Source organism: Plecotus auritus (assembly GCF_963455305.1).
Source record: "Plecotus auritus genome assembly, chromosome: 11".
NCBI classification, from domain to species: Eukaryota; Metazoa; Chordata; class Mammalia; order Chiroptera; family Vespertilionidae; genus Plecotus; species Plecotus auritus.
The window spans coordinates 54519999-54536663 of NC_137777.1; the positions used below are offsets into that span (position 1 = coordinate 54519999).

Genomic DNA, 16665 nt, shown 5'->3' on the forward strand with positions numbered 1-16665 from the left:
TGAAACTTCCACAATCAGAGATTCCCCCAAACTTCTGTTTACCCACATTACCCTCCGGTTGTTCTTTTCATATTCCACCCCCTTTCCTTCTCTCCTTCCGTTACCTCCCTCCCTCCCTCCCTCCTTCCTCTGTATGAACATATTCATTGGGGCGGGGGATCCTACAAATTGCCCAGTGTGTGAGCTTTGCTGGGAGAAGCGGTCAGGATGCTGGGAGATCATTTGTAGTTAATCATTCCTCATTCCTTCGCTGGCACAATTCATCTCAGTGTGTACCTAACAGTTTTCTTTTTTAAGCCATTCCAGAAATCTCAAAATCTTGGATACAATTTAGAATGATCTCTTTGCTCTGTCAACGGGGAATTTTGAAATTTTTGTAGACAAACATGCTGGAATAAATCAATTAAGATGCAGATAATTAATTTGTGGTTTCTGAAAAGTGTATAGTGGCCAGAACTGACATGATTTGATCTAAATTGTCTCGAAATTTCAAAGTTTATTAAATTCCTTATAAGAAAGTAATGAAAACACCAATCACCATTTTTCAAGATGGCACACCGAAAACTATTAAATATTTCACTTTGCAAATTTTACTTAGTGTTTAATTGAAATTATGTGCTATTGTGCAAGTCTTTTATTATTTATTCATTGTGCATTCTTTTAACTTTATGAATGAAAATTCATTTTTAAAACTCCTTCTATGCCTAAACAGTAACAATATGAAGAATTCCTAGATTGTTGGCTTTGCCTGGCATAAAGACTTTGTCATATTAAACACCTTATCTGTATTACAACTATGTCAAATAGCACGAAATTCAGTTACCAATCTTTTAGCCACACGTACTAGGAAGAGTGATTGTAACAATTTAATGAATTGAACAAGGTTATAGTTTACTAATAGAAATCATGATGCCCTCAACAAATATAAAAACCTTCATCAACCACAGACAACACACTATCCCAGCAAAAGCAGAAAACGGCTCGGACAGCCCAATACCATAGACTTTCTCACCCAACCTGACATTTGAGCTGAGTCGGGCACTAGCTTTGCTGCGTTTGCTCGAATTTTCCGAACTATCTGGGTTCTTGATTCCACAGGGCTATTGTGTGGATCCAGTAATCCCGGCACAAAAATACCCGGGGAGTGACTCCCCCGGTGTCCAGGTTACGAGCGGCTCAGTCTTTCCACATGCCTGGGGGATGAGCTAGCCCGTGCGAGTTCCTCCTCCAGCTTCCTAATCCCGCAGGCACAGCAGCGGCCTGATAGGAGGTGGGCAGGAGGACCTGCGGGCTGCAGCCCTGGGCAGGCTCTGAAAGGGGCTGCCTCTCAGGGCCGTCTTTTTGCATCACCCCTGCCTGGAACTAAGGAGACATTGAGAATGTAAGTATCGACCACGCTGATCCTTCCCTGTGCAGCACAAGAGACATTTATCTCCCTGGCACGTGGCCCTGCGTGGCCGGCTCCCTCTCCTTTCGCCGATCGTCACGTTAAAAACAACTTGGAGAGGGAGGAGCGCAGCGCGATGCTGGAAACCCTCCACTGCGCCTTTTCTCCTCGTTTCCCCGCTTGTCCTGGAGGCGGGGTCGTGGTTTGAGCAGCGGGCGTACTGTGTGCATGCCTGCAGCCTGCAGCGCTCTCACTTGCCCTGGCGGGGGCGCAGCGCGGGGCTGGGGGCGCAGGCGCTGCTGCTCTGTGGTCCCCAGGGCCAGCCCAGCTCGCTCCCGGCCAGGGGACCCCGGTCTGCGGGACGCCGCTGGGCTCCAGGACAGGCGCTTCCTCAGGCTCCAGGATAATGGAGGGGGACCTGCCCTCCCCGGCCCTTTCTCCCGCCCGCGCTCCTAAAACTTTTCAAGTCCCTGCGAGGGAGCCCGCACCCCGCCAACAAGCTCTTCCTTCCAGCGCGTCACGGGGTCCACAGAGCACAGGCGCCAGCGCCCGAGGGGGGTGTCTTAGGTGGCGGCTGAGCACGACTGCAGCACCCTGTTTACCCCAAAAATAATGCATGGTGCCGGGGGAGGGGGCACCAGGCGAAAGGCGCCGCATCTGTGCCCAGGAGCGCGGGAGGGGCAGCCTCGCAGCTCCAGGGGATGGGACGGGAGAGGGGGTGGCACGGGGACCTCCGCCCACCCCACCCGACAGCTGTCAGCCCTTGGCATTCATTGGCTCCCCCCACCCCGCCTCCTGAATACCCCCCCAGCCAGCCTAGCCCCCCGCCCCCTCCTTGCTGACCTAATAAGGCCATGCAGGGTGTGGGGAGCTGGATAAAAGGCGCTCAGCTCCCGGGGACTCTGCAGACAGCGGACTCTGCGGACAGCGGGCAGCAGCCACCAGCTGAGACGACCAACCATGGCCAAGGAGTGGGGCTACGCCAGCCACAATGGTGAGTCCCGGAAGGCCGGGCGCCCTGCACTGCGCAGACCGCAGGCCCTGGGCAGCTCCCGAAGACGCGGGTGGAGGGTCCGAGGGGACACTGCCCAGCGCCCAAGCTGCCGGCCTCTGCCCTCATCTCGGCAGCGCTCCCCGGAGCGGGTGTCACTCCCTGGGGGCAGGGCTGGCTCTCTTCCCAAGACGGCTGCCTCCCAGGAGCCAGACCTCGCAGGTCCAGCTCTGAGTTCCCCAAGTCGGGGCCAGGCAGGCACTCACCTCTCAGCCTGGTGCGGGGACAGGGCGGGCTCTGAACACCTCCTGTGGCCAGTCTTTCAGCCCTGAGTCCATTGCACAAAGCAGCCTCCAGGCTGGTCCCTGGAGCCGAGGGCGGGCTGCTCAGTCTCCAGGTGCGGGAGGAGCCGACCTGCCCCTGCGAGCCCGGGTCCCAGGCTGCCGGGTCCCAGGCTGCCGTCCAAGCCCCTCGGCAGCCGTGCTGTGTTAGTCACGAGAACCAGGGTCTGCATTGTGCCCCGAGTTAACAAATCCCCCCTTGCCTGCCCAGGTCCTGACCACTGGCACGAGCTTTACCCAATCGCCAAGGGAGACAACCAGTCGCCCATCGAGCTGCACACGAAGGACATTAAGTACGACTCTTCCCTGCAGCCCTGGTCGGCCTCCTACGACCCCTCCTCCTGCAAGAGCATCCTGAACAATGGCAAGACCTGCAGGGTGGTGTTTGATGACACTTACGATCGCTCCAGTGAGTATGGCCCTCAGGTAGAGCTCACGGGTTCCGCAGGGGCGTTGGCAACACTTAGGACCGTCACAGCGTTAGTGGGAGAGGCACACTCGTCGCTGAAGATGGAGATGACGCGCCTTTGCTCTGGTCCTGGAGCACTGAGGGACGGGAGGGGATGCCCCTGCCCACACACTCTGCGTGGCCAGGCCCTGTCGGCGAGAGGGAGCTGGGTGGGGAGGTGGGGCAGTGCGCACAGGGGAGTGACAGAGCTCTCCGGGTTCCGGGCCGTCACCCCTGGGTTCTCAGCTTCCCCCCACACTTGGCAGAGCTTCCGTTCTACAAAGCGAGGAACAGGACAGAGAAAGGAGTGGGCGGCCCCCTGACGTGAGGGTGGGGCGGACGTGGGGGAGGACAGGGCCAGAGTGTGAGGAAGAGGCTCGCCCTTCACGCTCCCTCGGGTTGTCTGATGGACCCTCCGGGAGAGTGTTTTTAAGTACCTGACAGTTTCTTCTTGGGTGTATGTGTGTGAAAATGAAAAATCCCGTCTTTAAAACAACTCTTTATTATACCTACACTGTTAGCAAATCAGTGGCATTTTTAAAGGGCTGACTAGAAAGGCTGTTTCCCTGTATACGAGGTAAGAGTCTTCCCTGAATATTTTGGTGCTTGATGTGCAACAATACATCTTCTTATAACCATATTTGTAAAAAGTTAAAACCATCCTTATTGATGCACATAAATGAAGATTCTCAATGATGCCATAAAGAGGAACAGAGCCACAATTCCTCCTACCAGGAGTGCCAAGGCAGGAATATCATGGAAATTGATATTTTCTTAAGCAGTAATCTATGTTGCTTATCTCTTACCTTTCTCTCCCTTCTCCATTTAAATCAAATGCCAGTTGGAAGGATAAACAACAGCATGAAACAGTACGGATTAGGTTGGGCCATGGACATGCCATGGGGTCAGCAGGGATGGCTGGCTTCGTGGCAGAGCCGTGGGCTCGTCCGCACACCTTGGAGGCGTGTGTCCAGGTGTGACTGTTCCAGCAGTTCGACAGGACATGCAGCGAGTCAAGCCGTGGTTCCCACAGGACCAACGCTCATGGGAGCCTTGCTCTGTCGTTTAAGACTGATGCTGTGGTTCTCCAGGGCCGCTTCAGGGCCCGTCGGCGGGCAGTCCTTTCTAGAACTGAGTTCTATGTTGAGCTAGCTTCTATCGCTAAATCATTTTACTTACTTATTTTTATTTCAGAGAGGAAGGGAGAGGGAGAGAGAGACAGAAACATCGAGGATGAGAGAAAATCATTGATCGGCTGCCTCCTGCACACCCCCCAGTGGGGATCGAGCCCACAACCCAGGCATGTGCCCTTGACAGAATCAAACCCGGGACCCTTCAGTCCACAGGCCGATGCTCTATCCACTGAGCCAAACCAGCTAGGGCCTAAATCTCGATTTGAAGATCTCTGCATAGTTCCCAATATCCTCTAAGGAATAGTTCAGCCTCTAACTCACTCCAGGCTGAGTGACATGAAACCAAATGAAGTGACAGGACTGAGGCATTTGGACAGCCAGCTCAAATTCCTGCCTGGGAGAGCTCTCGTTTCGCTGTGCTCATTGACCGCTCCCCTGGGAAATCTGCTTCCCACCTCCTCTCATTGGAACAGACCGTCTGCATGGCAGCTCTGGCTTGGAATAGGAAAGTAGTTGGAGAAAAGCACTCACTTTGCTCAGTGGTTGCCCCACTGGGCACCATGATGAGCAATTCAGCCCTTAATCTCCTTTCATCCTCCCAGCAGCCCGAAATGCTGGTGTTATTAGCACCTTCCCAGAGAAGTTCAGCAACTTGCCTGAGGACACAGGGCCAGGAGGGAGGGGGAGGGCACAGGGCCAGGAGGGGAGGGCACAGGGCCAGAGGGGAGGGCGCAGGGTCAGGGGGGGAGGGCGCAGGGCAGGGGGGAGGGCACAGGGCAGAGGAGGGAGGGCACAGGGCCAGGGGGAGGGGGAGGGCCCTGCAGGGCCAAGGAGGAGGGTGCAGGACCAGGGGGGAGGGCACAGGGCAGGGGGGAGGGCCAGGTATCTGTCTGGCTATCAGGTCAGTCACTTCCCACTGCTCCATACGCCCACCCACACTCTGCTTGTCTACAACCCCAAGGCTCACCCTGTTGCTTTGCTTTTATTTTCATAAATGTTAAATTGACATTAAAAATAATAATGGGAGCAAACAAGCAAGACAGGACGGAAACAGCGTTGGCTTTGATAGATGCCAAGACTCTCTTGGAAGAGGGGGCCCGTGTGGCCCCGGTGCCCCTGGCCCGGGCATCAGGGCAGCATCGGGTGGGGTGAAGAGGGGCCAGCTCCCCGCTGACCAGCTTCTCCTCGCAGTGCTGAGGGGCGGCCCTCTCAGCGGGCCCTACCGCCTGCGCCAGTTCCACCTGCACTGGGGCTCCGCCGACGACCACGGCTCCGAGCACACCGTGGACGGGGTGCAGTACGCTGCCGAGGTAGGAGCCCCACCCCGGGGAACAGCCAAGCCGCGCCCACCGCCCTGTGCCCAGTGGTAGCTGAGCAAAGAGCTGTGGTCCTTTCGCCTAAGCTGAGGCTGCCAACCTTCTGGGCTAGCAGCTAACAGTTAAGGGGGCGGGTGGGCGCCCCGAGGGAAGACTTCCGAGGTGGCCTGGAGAACTTGGACAGCAGCTGGATAGAGAGAAGTCCCAGCCACGGGATGGAAAGGGAACGGTCACCAGCACGATGCCTGCCGGTGAGCACTGCTGTGCCCTCTCGCAGCCCCACGAGGCAGGGACAGGCGAGGGGACCGAGGCACAGACGTCTCCAGGGCGGAGTGCAGGGCTCGGCCTCAGCCCGGCTCCAAGTCCGGCAGCTTGTCCTGTGCCCTGAGCGCCTCTGGAAAGAACGCGGTGCTTTAAGAACAGCCTTCTGGAATTCTGCCAGCACTCCTGCCGTCTCCTAGTGAAGGCTGTGCATATGTGTATGTGATTACATATGCACATATGTCCACACACACAACACTTAATATGAGCAAATGCTACTCCTTGTCTCAGTCCATTTTTAAAAAGCACGATTTGTAGCTCAGATCAGGGCCCCGAATTACAAGGAACCAAGACAAGCCTCCTGCACATTCTCTCCATGAAGACAAGAGTGTTGGAGGCGAAGGGTGCCCGCAGGCCAGCATCTTCCCGCCCCTCCCCCCTCCCGGCAGCTCGGGCAGCGCAGGAAGTGAGGGCCGGGGACACTCTCAGGCAGCTAGGCTGTTGGGGGAACTAACTCTGGGAGACCCACAGGCCCTCGCCGTGGACATCTGCCCACAGCCCCCCTCAGGGCGCGAGACACTCACTACTGCTAAGGCCTCTAGACATCGCACCCAAGTTCAGTGTGCTCCTTGTAAATACGGCGGGGCTTGCCGTCTGACCTCTGTCCACGGGGTCATCTCTCACGTTTGACACTGAATAAAACAGTGTCCACGGCTAGGAACTATTGTATTCCCTTGCCATTCTATGTAGCTCAGTATGGGCCTTGGACTAATTTACCTGGTGCCTACGTTCCGCATTAGGATGAGGTTACCCCGGCTGCGAACAGGAGGGAGCTATGAAGACGCTCACGTCCCCTGCTTCCCCTACTTCCCAGTTCCCTGTGACTGCAGGGGCAGCAGACCCAGCTGTCTCAGTCAGAGGAGGGAGCAGAGCTCTGAATTCATAGTTCAATTTGTATCCATTGTCTATTGCAAAGACCTAAATCTACTTGTCCTCATTTTATACACATCTGAACATTCGGCATGTCACCCAAATGGTGGCTGTTACGATTAGAATCGCACGAGCTTCTCTGCGCTCTCAGCGGCCTCAGGCGGAGAGCCACTGGGTGTCCTGTGGGTACTTGACGCGTTTCCTGGCGCTGGGGATGAGCTCACAGCCTCTCTGCTTCCAGCTGCATATGGTGCACTGGAACCCGAAGTACAACACCTTCGGAGAAGCTCTGAAGCAGCCGGATGGCATCGCCGTGGTGGGCATCTTCCTGAAGGTGAGGAACAGCATGACCACGTGTGATTTCCAGGCTGACGTCCTTACCCACGCTTAGGGTGGCACGCGCTCGCTCCCTCCTTTTGCTTAACGGGAGCAGAATGAATTTCAGTATTCATTCAACTAATGCAGGCATTTCTGCTAACACCAGCTCAAATGCCTGCTTTCCCTTAAAAGTGTACCTTTTGCCATATTTCTCAAGATGTGGATCTGTAGATGAGGGTGGCGTGGAGGGCTGGTGGGCAGCGTGGCCCATTACCCTGTCCCAGTACTCTTCCCACGGCCTGCACACCAGCAAAGCCGATGTTGGGGACGCTGTGATGCCCGGGCCCCCAGGCTCGGGGCACACATCCCCCAGGCTCAGGGAGGCCACATGCTCCTGGTCTCAGCGGAGAATGTGTGTGTTGTTGAGCCAGCCTCGGTTTAAAGAGGCCTTAGTGTCGTTAACACAAGACTTTAGTGGCAACATAATCTAGACTTGAAGCCAGGCGTGGAAACCTGCCTTCTTTCTTTTGGAATGACCTGATTCGTCTTACGTTCTTCCTTCACTGGTCATGTCCCGCTTGGACACAGCTCCACAGGAAGCGGGGTGGGTCTGGGTGGAAAGACAGACGGGAGTCTAGTTTTAGGTATATTGAGTCCATCCCGGTTCTAATTCTATTTAAAAAAAGAAAAACATGGAACGACTTTGCAAAGAAGGTCAAGGACACAGAAACAAATCAACATGCAATTTTGTGGTTCTGTCCTTCAGAGGCCTGGATTCCAAATTTAGTTCAGAAAATGCAAACTCTGAAATTTGGGGGGGAGAAAGAAATTTATGTTTTCTTTGCATGGATTCCTGGCAGAGTTATGAGTACTGGTTGTAGATGGATGGGTCAAAATTGGTTTTTAAGACAGTCCTAAATTATGGAGAAGGTCAAAATTATTTTTTAAGACAGTCCTAAATTATGGAGAAAGGAAAAGTGTAATTATTGGTTTTCTATTTTCTTACAGATAGGACGTGAGAAAGGCGAGTTCCAGCTGATTCTCGATGCGCTGGACAAAGTGAAGACAAAGGTAAAAAATCCTCCTTTTCCCTCCGAGAACAGAGAATGAGATCTGTCAGCTTTCTCTTTCTACATTTCAAGTGTATTTCTTTCACCTGAATTCTGTTGCCAAATTTGAGTATGCTAAACACGTATATGCAAATAGATACCATTATATCTGTATGTTTACAGCTTTAAAGCACTTTCACATGCATTAGCTTATGTAATGCTCACTGTCAGTCTGTCACATAACTGCTTCCTCAATGAGTGGATGAGCATGGCCATCCTCCAAACACATGTACACACCACACACACACACCATATACATATATAACATGCACACACACGCACACCATATGCACACACACTACATACACACAACCACATGCATACACCATATACACACACACCACAGGCACCCCCCATATGTGTACACATATTCAACAAACATCACATGCACACAAACACAAACATGTCATGCACACACCAAATGTACACACACATTTGCACACACATGTATGCACATGCAACACACAGCACACACACACACATGTACACACGTGCAACACAGCACATGCACCCACGTGTAACATGCACACACAATGCACAGCACCTACACACATGCTACATGCACACACATTTGCAGAGTGCCATGTGTGGCTGCTGGTAGCACCCACATATGGTCACCTTCACAGGAAACCCCTAATGAACCCGTTGGAGTTGTCTGCGGCTGCTCCATTGAATGCGGGAACATTCCGTGTTCAGCAGAACCTGCACCTCTTCTACATTAAGACCCAAAGAGTAACTGACGTGCGTGGTTTCTGTCGCAGTTCAGCGAGGTTTCTCTTTTGTTGAGAAGTGATAGAACTACAGCTCTACCGGCAGCGGAAAAGGAATAACATATTATAGGACTGTCCCAGAGCCAGTCAGACCTCACCGACCTGCTGCCCTTTGCCCTTTGCCCTTTATTTCTGAAGGCATGCGCTTTGTTTAAAAGCTCCATTGTCTCTACGGCCTTGAATTTATTCTGACAAACACAGTGGTGAGGGCCTGGGGAGAGCGGTGTGCACGCTTAGTGCACCTGCCTCTTCACCTGCCCATCTCGCCTGCCCACCGTACCCCCTGCAGGGCAAGGAGGTGCCCTTCACCCACTTCGACCCATCCTGCCTGTTCCCTGCCTGCCGTGACTACTGGACCTACCACGGCTCCTTCACCACACCGCCCTGTGAGGAGTGCATCGTGTGGCTGCTGCTCAAGGAGCCCATGACCGTGAGCTCTGAGCAGGTGAGCCGTAGCATGGACGCAGCGCTGGCTGGCTCCCTGGAAGTGATGCTAAATTGAAAGTGTACAGCTGCCCCCCGGAAGCTCAGAGAGCTGCCCTACACCAGGGGTTCACAGTGGGCCCGGCAGGTACAGCCACAGTCAGCCTGTCCCACCCCCACAGCGTGACTTCCTCGGGCACCAGGATAACGCATACCATTTCCAGGCGGCTGTGATGCTAGACAGTGACCGAGTTTATGCTCTGGAAACACTTATGGGTTTCGATGAACAGCACTTTGTTCACGGGAGGCATCCAAGTGCAGGGTAGGAGGCAGGAGGCTCGCTCCAGGCCTGGGGAGGAGGTGCTGACCCTGCGGAGGGGGTGTCACCTGTGAGGAATCGTACAGGTAAGTTGAGGCTCAGAAAAGGCAAGTCATTAGCTGGTGATCACACAGCCAAGTGCAGGAGCTGAGATCCCACCTGCAGCCTGTCTGCTCCAACACCCTGACTCCCTCCTTACTGCTTATCTGAAGAAGGTGTGGCAGCTGTCACGGAGGAATCTGGAGGCCAGGCTGGGGGAGGGGAGCGGGCAGCCCCGGGAGGCGGGGCGGAACGTGGGCTTCCCGGCGTCTCCCATCCCTAAGGCAGCCGCGTCTCTTCTCTGCCTCGTGGACTCAAGTTCACGTGGTTGTCTTCATCAACAGATCAGGTTTAACCATCAGGTTCTCTGGTACAAATATTTTGAAAGAGGAAATTTTCTTAAAGGAGAAAAGCTAAAATATTTTCATATAGAAATATAGCATCACTGACAAGAATTTCCTAAATTCTTCTCCCTAAAGAAAAAGAATCCGTTCTGAAAATTTTAAATGTAGCGCGATTGTTAGTTCCTTCCGCCCTTTAAACAATGGGCTCCTGCATGTACCCAGCGAAGACGACTTACAGGTAGACTTTAAACCGACGTTGTCCCTTCCTCCGTGAAACGAACAGTTTCAGAACCTGGGGAGGAGGCTCTGACCAGGGGCATGCGGTCCTGCATGAAATAGTTTTCACACGTGAAGAAAAGGCCTGTTCTACCGGTAACCGGTCACCCAGCAGCTCTGGACTGAGCATGGGAGGCAGGTGCTGTGTTTGCCGGTCTTGTTTAAAAGCCATGGGTTTCTAACTCGGTCGCACGCATTGTGTGTCCACTTGGTCCGGCGTGGAGCTGACCACCTCCTTTTGCCCCGCAGATGGCCAAGCTGCGCAGCCTCCTGTCCAGCGCCGAGAACGAGCCGCCGGTGCCCCTGGTGGGAAACTGGCGCCCACCCCAGCCCATCAAGGGCAGGGTGGTGAGAGCCTCCTTCAAGTGAGCCCTCCGGGAGGGGAACCCGCCTCCTTCCGTGCTCCTTGTGCCACGTGTACTTCAGTCTCCACCCGAGCGATGAGCGATGCAAGCACTGACGACAGCAAGAGCCGGAAGCAGCGGCCTTTGTGAAGATCCCCTCTCCTAGAAAAGTAGCATTTGTAGTGCCGTTTCAAAAAAGAGATGGCGGAGTAAAGATACAGGAAAAGGACTATTGGGCACCATTTTTCTGTCATAAATTTCACAGAACTTCAGTTTTACCATTTTCACACTATCCATTGTCCATCTTAACAGCTTAGTGAGTAATTCTATATGAGGTATGGAGGCATGGGTAAGTCATATAGCAATTAAACTTGAGCAGACAGGAATTGAGATGAGAATGTGTTTTAACCCTAACTAAAACCAACAGAGGCCCATGATGTATTAAAATTCTAGCTCCTGTAAAGATGACCTGGTTTTGATTATCAATGAAACAAAGACACATTCGACGAGGTGTTTTAAGAAAACATGACCTGGTATTTGAATTTTTTCTTCCTAAAGGTGGTTGACTGTGGCCTAATATTTTTCTTTCCCGGAAGGAGGACCACTTATTTTTAATTTCGCTCCTTTGATTTTTGCATGCTTGTTAACTAAACGGCCCGGCTCTCTGTCTGAGTTGCGGGTGGGATTCACCACTCCTGGCACAGGCAGGGGCGATGTCTGACGTGCAGTGAGGCGGGCGGCTGATCAGCAAAATAATAAAGCTATGAACGCAGAGTTCCGTGCCGTGGTGTGTGTGTTTTCTGGTTTTTTTTTGTTTGTTTTTTGTGTTTTTTTTTTTTTTTTGAATGAAGGGTTGCACATGACAAAACAGAGTAAAACTAAGAACAGTCTGTGTTGATGACTGAGGGGCAGTGATAACAACCTCACGTGCTGAGTTTGGTTGGATGCTACACCCCCTTGGAGTGGCGAAGACCATTTGTGGGAGCTTCTGAGGAAGCTGAAAAAGGACCACATGGCCATGAATTTGAGAGTAGTCTCCAGAGGTCTGAAGGCTGGTTCAGAATTTGGGGTTCATACCATAGGTGCTCCTGAGGGACAAGGAATGACCCTGGTCCAACACATCAAACATCCGTCTACTTAGCCTGGCCAGCAAGGCTCAGTGGTTGAGCATCATCATCAGCCTATGAACCAGGAGGTCTCGGTTCGATCCCAGGTCAGGGCACATGCCCAGGTTGCAGGCTCGATCCCCACTGCAGGGTGTGCAGGAGGCAGCCGATCAATGATTGCCTCTCATCACTGATGTTTCTATCTCCCCTTTTTTCTCTGAAATCAATCCTATATAAGAAAAGCCTAATATGCTATGTGTCTGGTCTGCAGGTCGCCGTTCAATCAATCAAAGCATAATAAGCTAAGCCGGGCTTACAGCTGGTGAGCACAACGGCGGTGGCGGGAGCCTCTCCTGCCTAGGTGGCAGCACTAAGGATGTCTGACTGTCGAACATCCCCCCAGGGCTCCTGGACTGCGAGAGGGTGCAGGTCAGACTGAGGGACCCCACCCCCGAGTGCATGAATTTTGTGCACTGGGCCCTAGTATCTATACTAATAAAAGGGTAATATGCAAATTGGTCAGGACGCCCTCACAGTAATGACAAAACAGCAGGCTGTGTGGGGCGACCAGGCCGGCAGGGGGAGCAGTGAGGGCCGGGCCAGGCCAGCTGAGGGGGGGGGAGGAGAAGTTGGAGGTGACCAGGCCAGCATGGGGGGCAGTTGGGGGAGATGAGGCCGGCAGAGGGGGCAGTGAGGGGCAATCAGGCCAGTGGGGGAGCAGTTGGGGGTGACCAGGCCAGCAGAGGGGGGCAGTGAGGGGCAACCAGGCCGGCATGGGGGGTAGTCAGGGGCGACTAGGCTGGCAGGGGGGGCAGTTAGGGGCAATCAGGCAGGCAGGCAGGTGAGCAGTTAGGTCCCAGATTGTGAGAGGGAGAGGGATGTCTGACTGCTGGTTTAGGCTCGATCCCCGGCCTCTAATATATATACATATATATTTAAAAGTCCATCCACTTAGACCTTCAAACCATTTACTGTCTTTAGACATAAACGTTGATGTGCATTTCATCCCCTCACTGGCTCATGTTAACTGACTTTAGAAAGTGAAGTGGTGCTGGGCCAAGAGCCCTGGGAGGCGGGAGGTCAGGCAGCAGAGCCCCAGGAGGGCAAGTAATTTAATGGATTGCCACTTGGGTGAAGTGAAACCAGGTTGGTCAGTGCGAACTGGATGTGTTAATTAAATCCCCTGAAATTAGGAGGCGTGGAGTGTTCAATTAGCAGAGATGCGCAGCGCATCCTCTCAGGTAGTCCTGCCGTATCATGCTGGAGCACCGTGAAATGTGTCCAGGGCACACTCCACGCGGACACACATATCCGTGCCAGCCACAAGGCTGCAAGTACACAGCTCCATGGCAAGAACTGTCCAAAGAGAAACCGTCTGATCAGGGGAGCAAGCTCCCTGGACTGTGAGCTCTGTCAGGCACAGATATGAGTCTGGACACTGACATTCCCCATGTTACCTGGTACTTAACACATGTCCAATAAATATTCAGTGAATAAATGATGAACACAGGACAAATACGCACCTTCTTGAACAATACTTTACTCGGCAGGGTTCAAATTAGTACTGGTTTTTGCTCATCTTATTTCATTTAGATCTCCTTGGAAAATGATTTCTTTAGCTTCAGGTGGTAGCTTTCCAGTAACACATTATTCCCCCCGGCCCCCCCGCCTGCCCCAGACTCCCAGTCTGGGTCATTGTTCACAATTATCATCCAACTTAACACTTCCTCCAACTTCTCCCTGGGCTCACAGTGCTGAGTTATTATAAATGTCCATTTGAACAGTGAAACCACACTGGAACCTTATTCAGTGCGGGGGTGGGGGGGGGGGTCATTTCCTGGTGGTGCACAGACCTCCAGACGAGCATTTCAGGCCCACAGCCAGCAGAGGGAGTGGGCCAAGAGCTGCGGGAGGAGGGACAGCACGGGCCGCCTTCTGTTCTGCAGAGCAGAATCAACATAGGGCAGAAACTACTTTGAACTGAGTCATAATATTCAGATGATTATATCCTGAGAAGTCTCTGAATGGGCATCAGAATCAAGAATTTGCTGAATTTGAGCAGTGCTAGGTCTCCAGGGTGAACCTGTGTTATAATCCCCTCTAAGGGCTGACAGTATGTCTATGAAGCGATAAATGACTGTGCAGCACCGCGGACCCGAAGCTCTCTATGTGGGTCAGTGGGTGCTGGGTGTTCTACACAGAACATATCAGACTGCAGGTGTCAGTGTCTACCTGTGATCACTAAATAAATACTGTTGGTATGAACTATAAACAAGCTGGTTATGTGTGAAAAATCAGTATGCCAGACATTCAAGTAAGAGTTGGCAAAAACAAAATTGGTCTGAAAGAAATTCATAGGTTCAAAACCACACATAAGATTAATAATTAGATGTCAGTTTCTCTTCTAATGTCTTCTTATTTGATACTAGAGGCCCAGTCCCCTCAGCCCAGCCTGCACCCTCTCCAATCCAGGACCCCTCGGGGGATGTCCAACTGCTGGTCTAGACCAGCAGTCAGACATCCCTCTCACAATCCGGGACCGCTGGCTCCTAATCACTCACCTGCCTGTCTGCCTGGTCGCCCCCAATGGCCCCCTCCCTGCCGGCCTGGTTACTCCTAACTGCCCCCCCGCCCCCGCCAGCCTGGTCACCCCTAACTGCCCCCCGCTGCTGACCTGGTTGCCCCCAACTACCCTCCTCTGTCGTCCTGGTTGCTCCTAACTGCCGACCCTTACCAGCCTTGGTTGCCCCCAACTGCCCCCCCCCCAACTGGCCCAGTCACCCCTCACTGCTCTCCCGGCCAGCCTAATTGCCCCCAACTGCCCCCCCCCCTGCCATCCTGGTTGCCCCCAACTGTCACCCCCCCCCCGCCAGCCTGGTCGCCTCTTACTGCCCCCCTGCCAGCCTGGTTGCCCCTCACGGCCCCCCCACCAGCCTGGTTGCCCCACACAGCCTGCTGTTCAGTCAATTGGTCATCCCTTAGGCCGGCCCTAGGTGGCTGGGCAGCCACCATCTGAGGCTTGTCTGTGCCTCAGGCCAGCCCTGGGCGGCTGGGGGGCTGAGGGGACTGGGGGCACCGGAGGCAGGCACACAGAGTGGCCGGACCCGCCTGGGGGTGGGCCTAGTCGTGCCATGCGCGGGCCACCCCAGCGTTGCTGAGAGGACTGGGTGCCACCATCTTGTGGCTGTGGGTGCCGCCATCTTTGAGGGCGTGGTAGTCAATTAGCACATTCCCTCCTTATTGGCTGTGGGTGCCCCCATCTTTGTGAGGGCGTGATGGTCAATTAGCATATTCCCTCTTTATTAGATAGGATTAAAGAGTAATTCTGGATGTAAGCATAACATACTATAGCAGAGGAAGAATCAGTGAGAAAGGAAAGAAAAATAATGATAACTGTGAATGTCAGATTAATTTTTTTTCAGATTTAATGCATGTAAATTTAATGATTTTTTAAAACTACCCTAAGGCAGCAGACTTAAAATGCAAAAATAAAGCCATGTTTGTATGTTATTTTCATCTAGGCCACTAGATGGCAGCACAACAATTATAAAAATGACAAAAAGCCAGCCTGTGTTTCAGAGCCATGAGGTTTGTTGTTTCATTCCTGAATACCCTTTCTGCTCCTCTCAGATGCTTATTAACCATTACTGTGCATCTACAAAGAAAAGACAGTGAGGCATTGTTACATATTTTTGAAAACTTTAAGAGCCAAAAATGAGGCCTGGGGAATTAGACAATAGTTATTGAACTGAAATGTAAATAAACGAGAAAGAAACATTCCACAGCCCTGCCCAGAGGCCTTGATTCAAGTCACACAATGCTTGCTGGCTGCGTGGCCTCAGGCAAGTTCATTTCTCCGTGCCTCAGTTTCCCCACCTGTGAATAGGAGGGTTGTTTTAAGTATTAAATGGGTTGAGTTAATATAAACCTCTTGGGTTAGTTACTTTAGCATGTAATAAACTCAGTAAAGGTTAACAATTACCTTCTGTACACTGATTATACTTTAACCAAGAACAGTCCTAATGGAATATTCAGTACCTGAGGTCATGTTCTTTATGTCTCTATCAGCATCATGGACCATATGTCATCCTATCTAATAAAGAGGGAATATGCTAATTGACCCTCACACTGTTGCAAAGATGGCAGCGCCAACAGCCAATAAGGAGGGGATATGCTAATTGACTGCCACACCCTCAAAGATGGTGGTGCCCACAGCCACAAGATGGTGGCGCCCAGTCCCCTCAGCCCCACCGGGGCAGCAGGCGTGTGGCAAGGCTAGGCCCACCCCCAGGCAGGCCCAGCCACTCCGCACACCTGCCTCCGGAGTCCCCCAGTCCCCTCAGCCCCCCAGCTGCCCAGGGCCAGCCCGAGGCGCAGGTAACCAGGGTGGGCCAGGGCTTGCGCTGCTGGCAGTGGCAGCAGCAGAGGTGTGATGGGGTGTTGCCTTCCCCTGATGGCTGGGTCGCCTCCCACCCCTGAGGGACTGTGAGAGGGGGGCAGGCCAGGCTGAGGGATCCCCCCTCCAGTGCATGAATTTTCATGCACCTGACTTCTAGTCAACTAGAATAATACTACAGGAATTGCCACAGCACACCCCTCTAACAGGCCCCCTCTGCAATTGGTACTGGGGAAATGGAATTTAGAAACAAGCCAATGGCCTCTGTCCCATACAATGTGGCCACACCAGAAACCAGCACAATGCTAGGGGCGTGGTGGGAGCCTGGGGACTCTCCCGGGGAAGGCCCTGCTCCACAGCTCGGCACCTTCCCTGATAACAGGTACTGTGGGCAAACACCCAGAAAATAAACAA

At 53.0% G+C, this 16665-nt stretch overlaps 1 protein-coding gene across 3 annotated transcripts; it reads left to right on the forward strand.

Annotated features, from left to right (window-relative positions):
• The first annotated feature begins 1162 nt into the window (after nt 1-1162).
• Nucleotides 1163-11523, forward strand: CA3 (carbonic anhydrase 3). 3 transcript variants are annotated; one of them, XM_080646947.1, is made up of 8 exons: nt 1163-1381; nt 2248-2381; nt 2931-3128; nt 5492-5610; nt 7049-7141; nt 8134-8196; nt 9294-9449; nt 10655-11523. In XM_080646947.1, exons 2-8 carry the CDS (start codon nt 2348-2350, stop codon nt 10772-10774), a joined length of 783 nt encoding a protein of 260 aa, XP_080503073.1. In that variant the 5' UTR covers nt 1163-1381; nt 2248-2347; the 3' UTR covers nt 10775-11523. The 3 variants fall into 3 exon arrangements, with proteins under 3 accessions (XP_080503073.1, XP_080503074.1, XP_080503075.1); XM_080646948.1 differs by having other exon boundaries at nt 1246-1381; nt 2239-2381; XM_080646949.1 differs by lacking the exon at nt 1163-1381 and having other exon boundaries at nt 2234-2381.
• Nucleotides 11524-16665: the final 5142 nt, after the last annotated feature.

Excerpts from the sequence above, each read along its gene's own strand:
- CA3 (XM_080646947.1), top strand. The coding sequence starts at position 2,348 with ATGGCCAAGGAGTGGGGCTACGCCAGCCACAATG. Across the intron at positions 5,611-7,048 it reads GGGTGCAGTACGCTGCCGAG|CTGCATATGGTGCACTGGAA; the intron begins GTAGGAGCCCCA and ends CTCTGCTTCCAG. Across the intron at positions 8,197-9,293 it reads TGGACAAAGTGAAGACAAAG|GGCAAGGAGGTGCCCTTCAC; the intron begins GTAAAAAATCCT and ends TACCCCCTGCAG.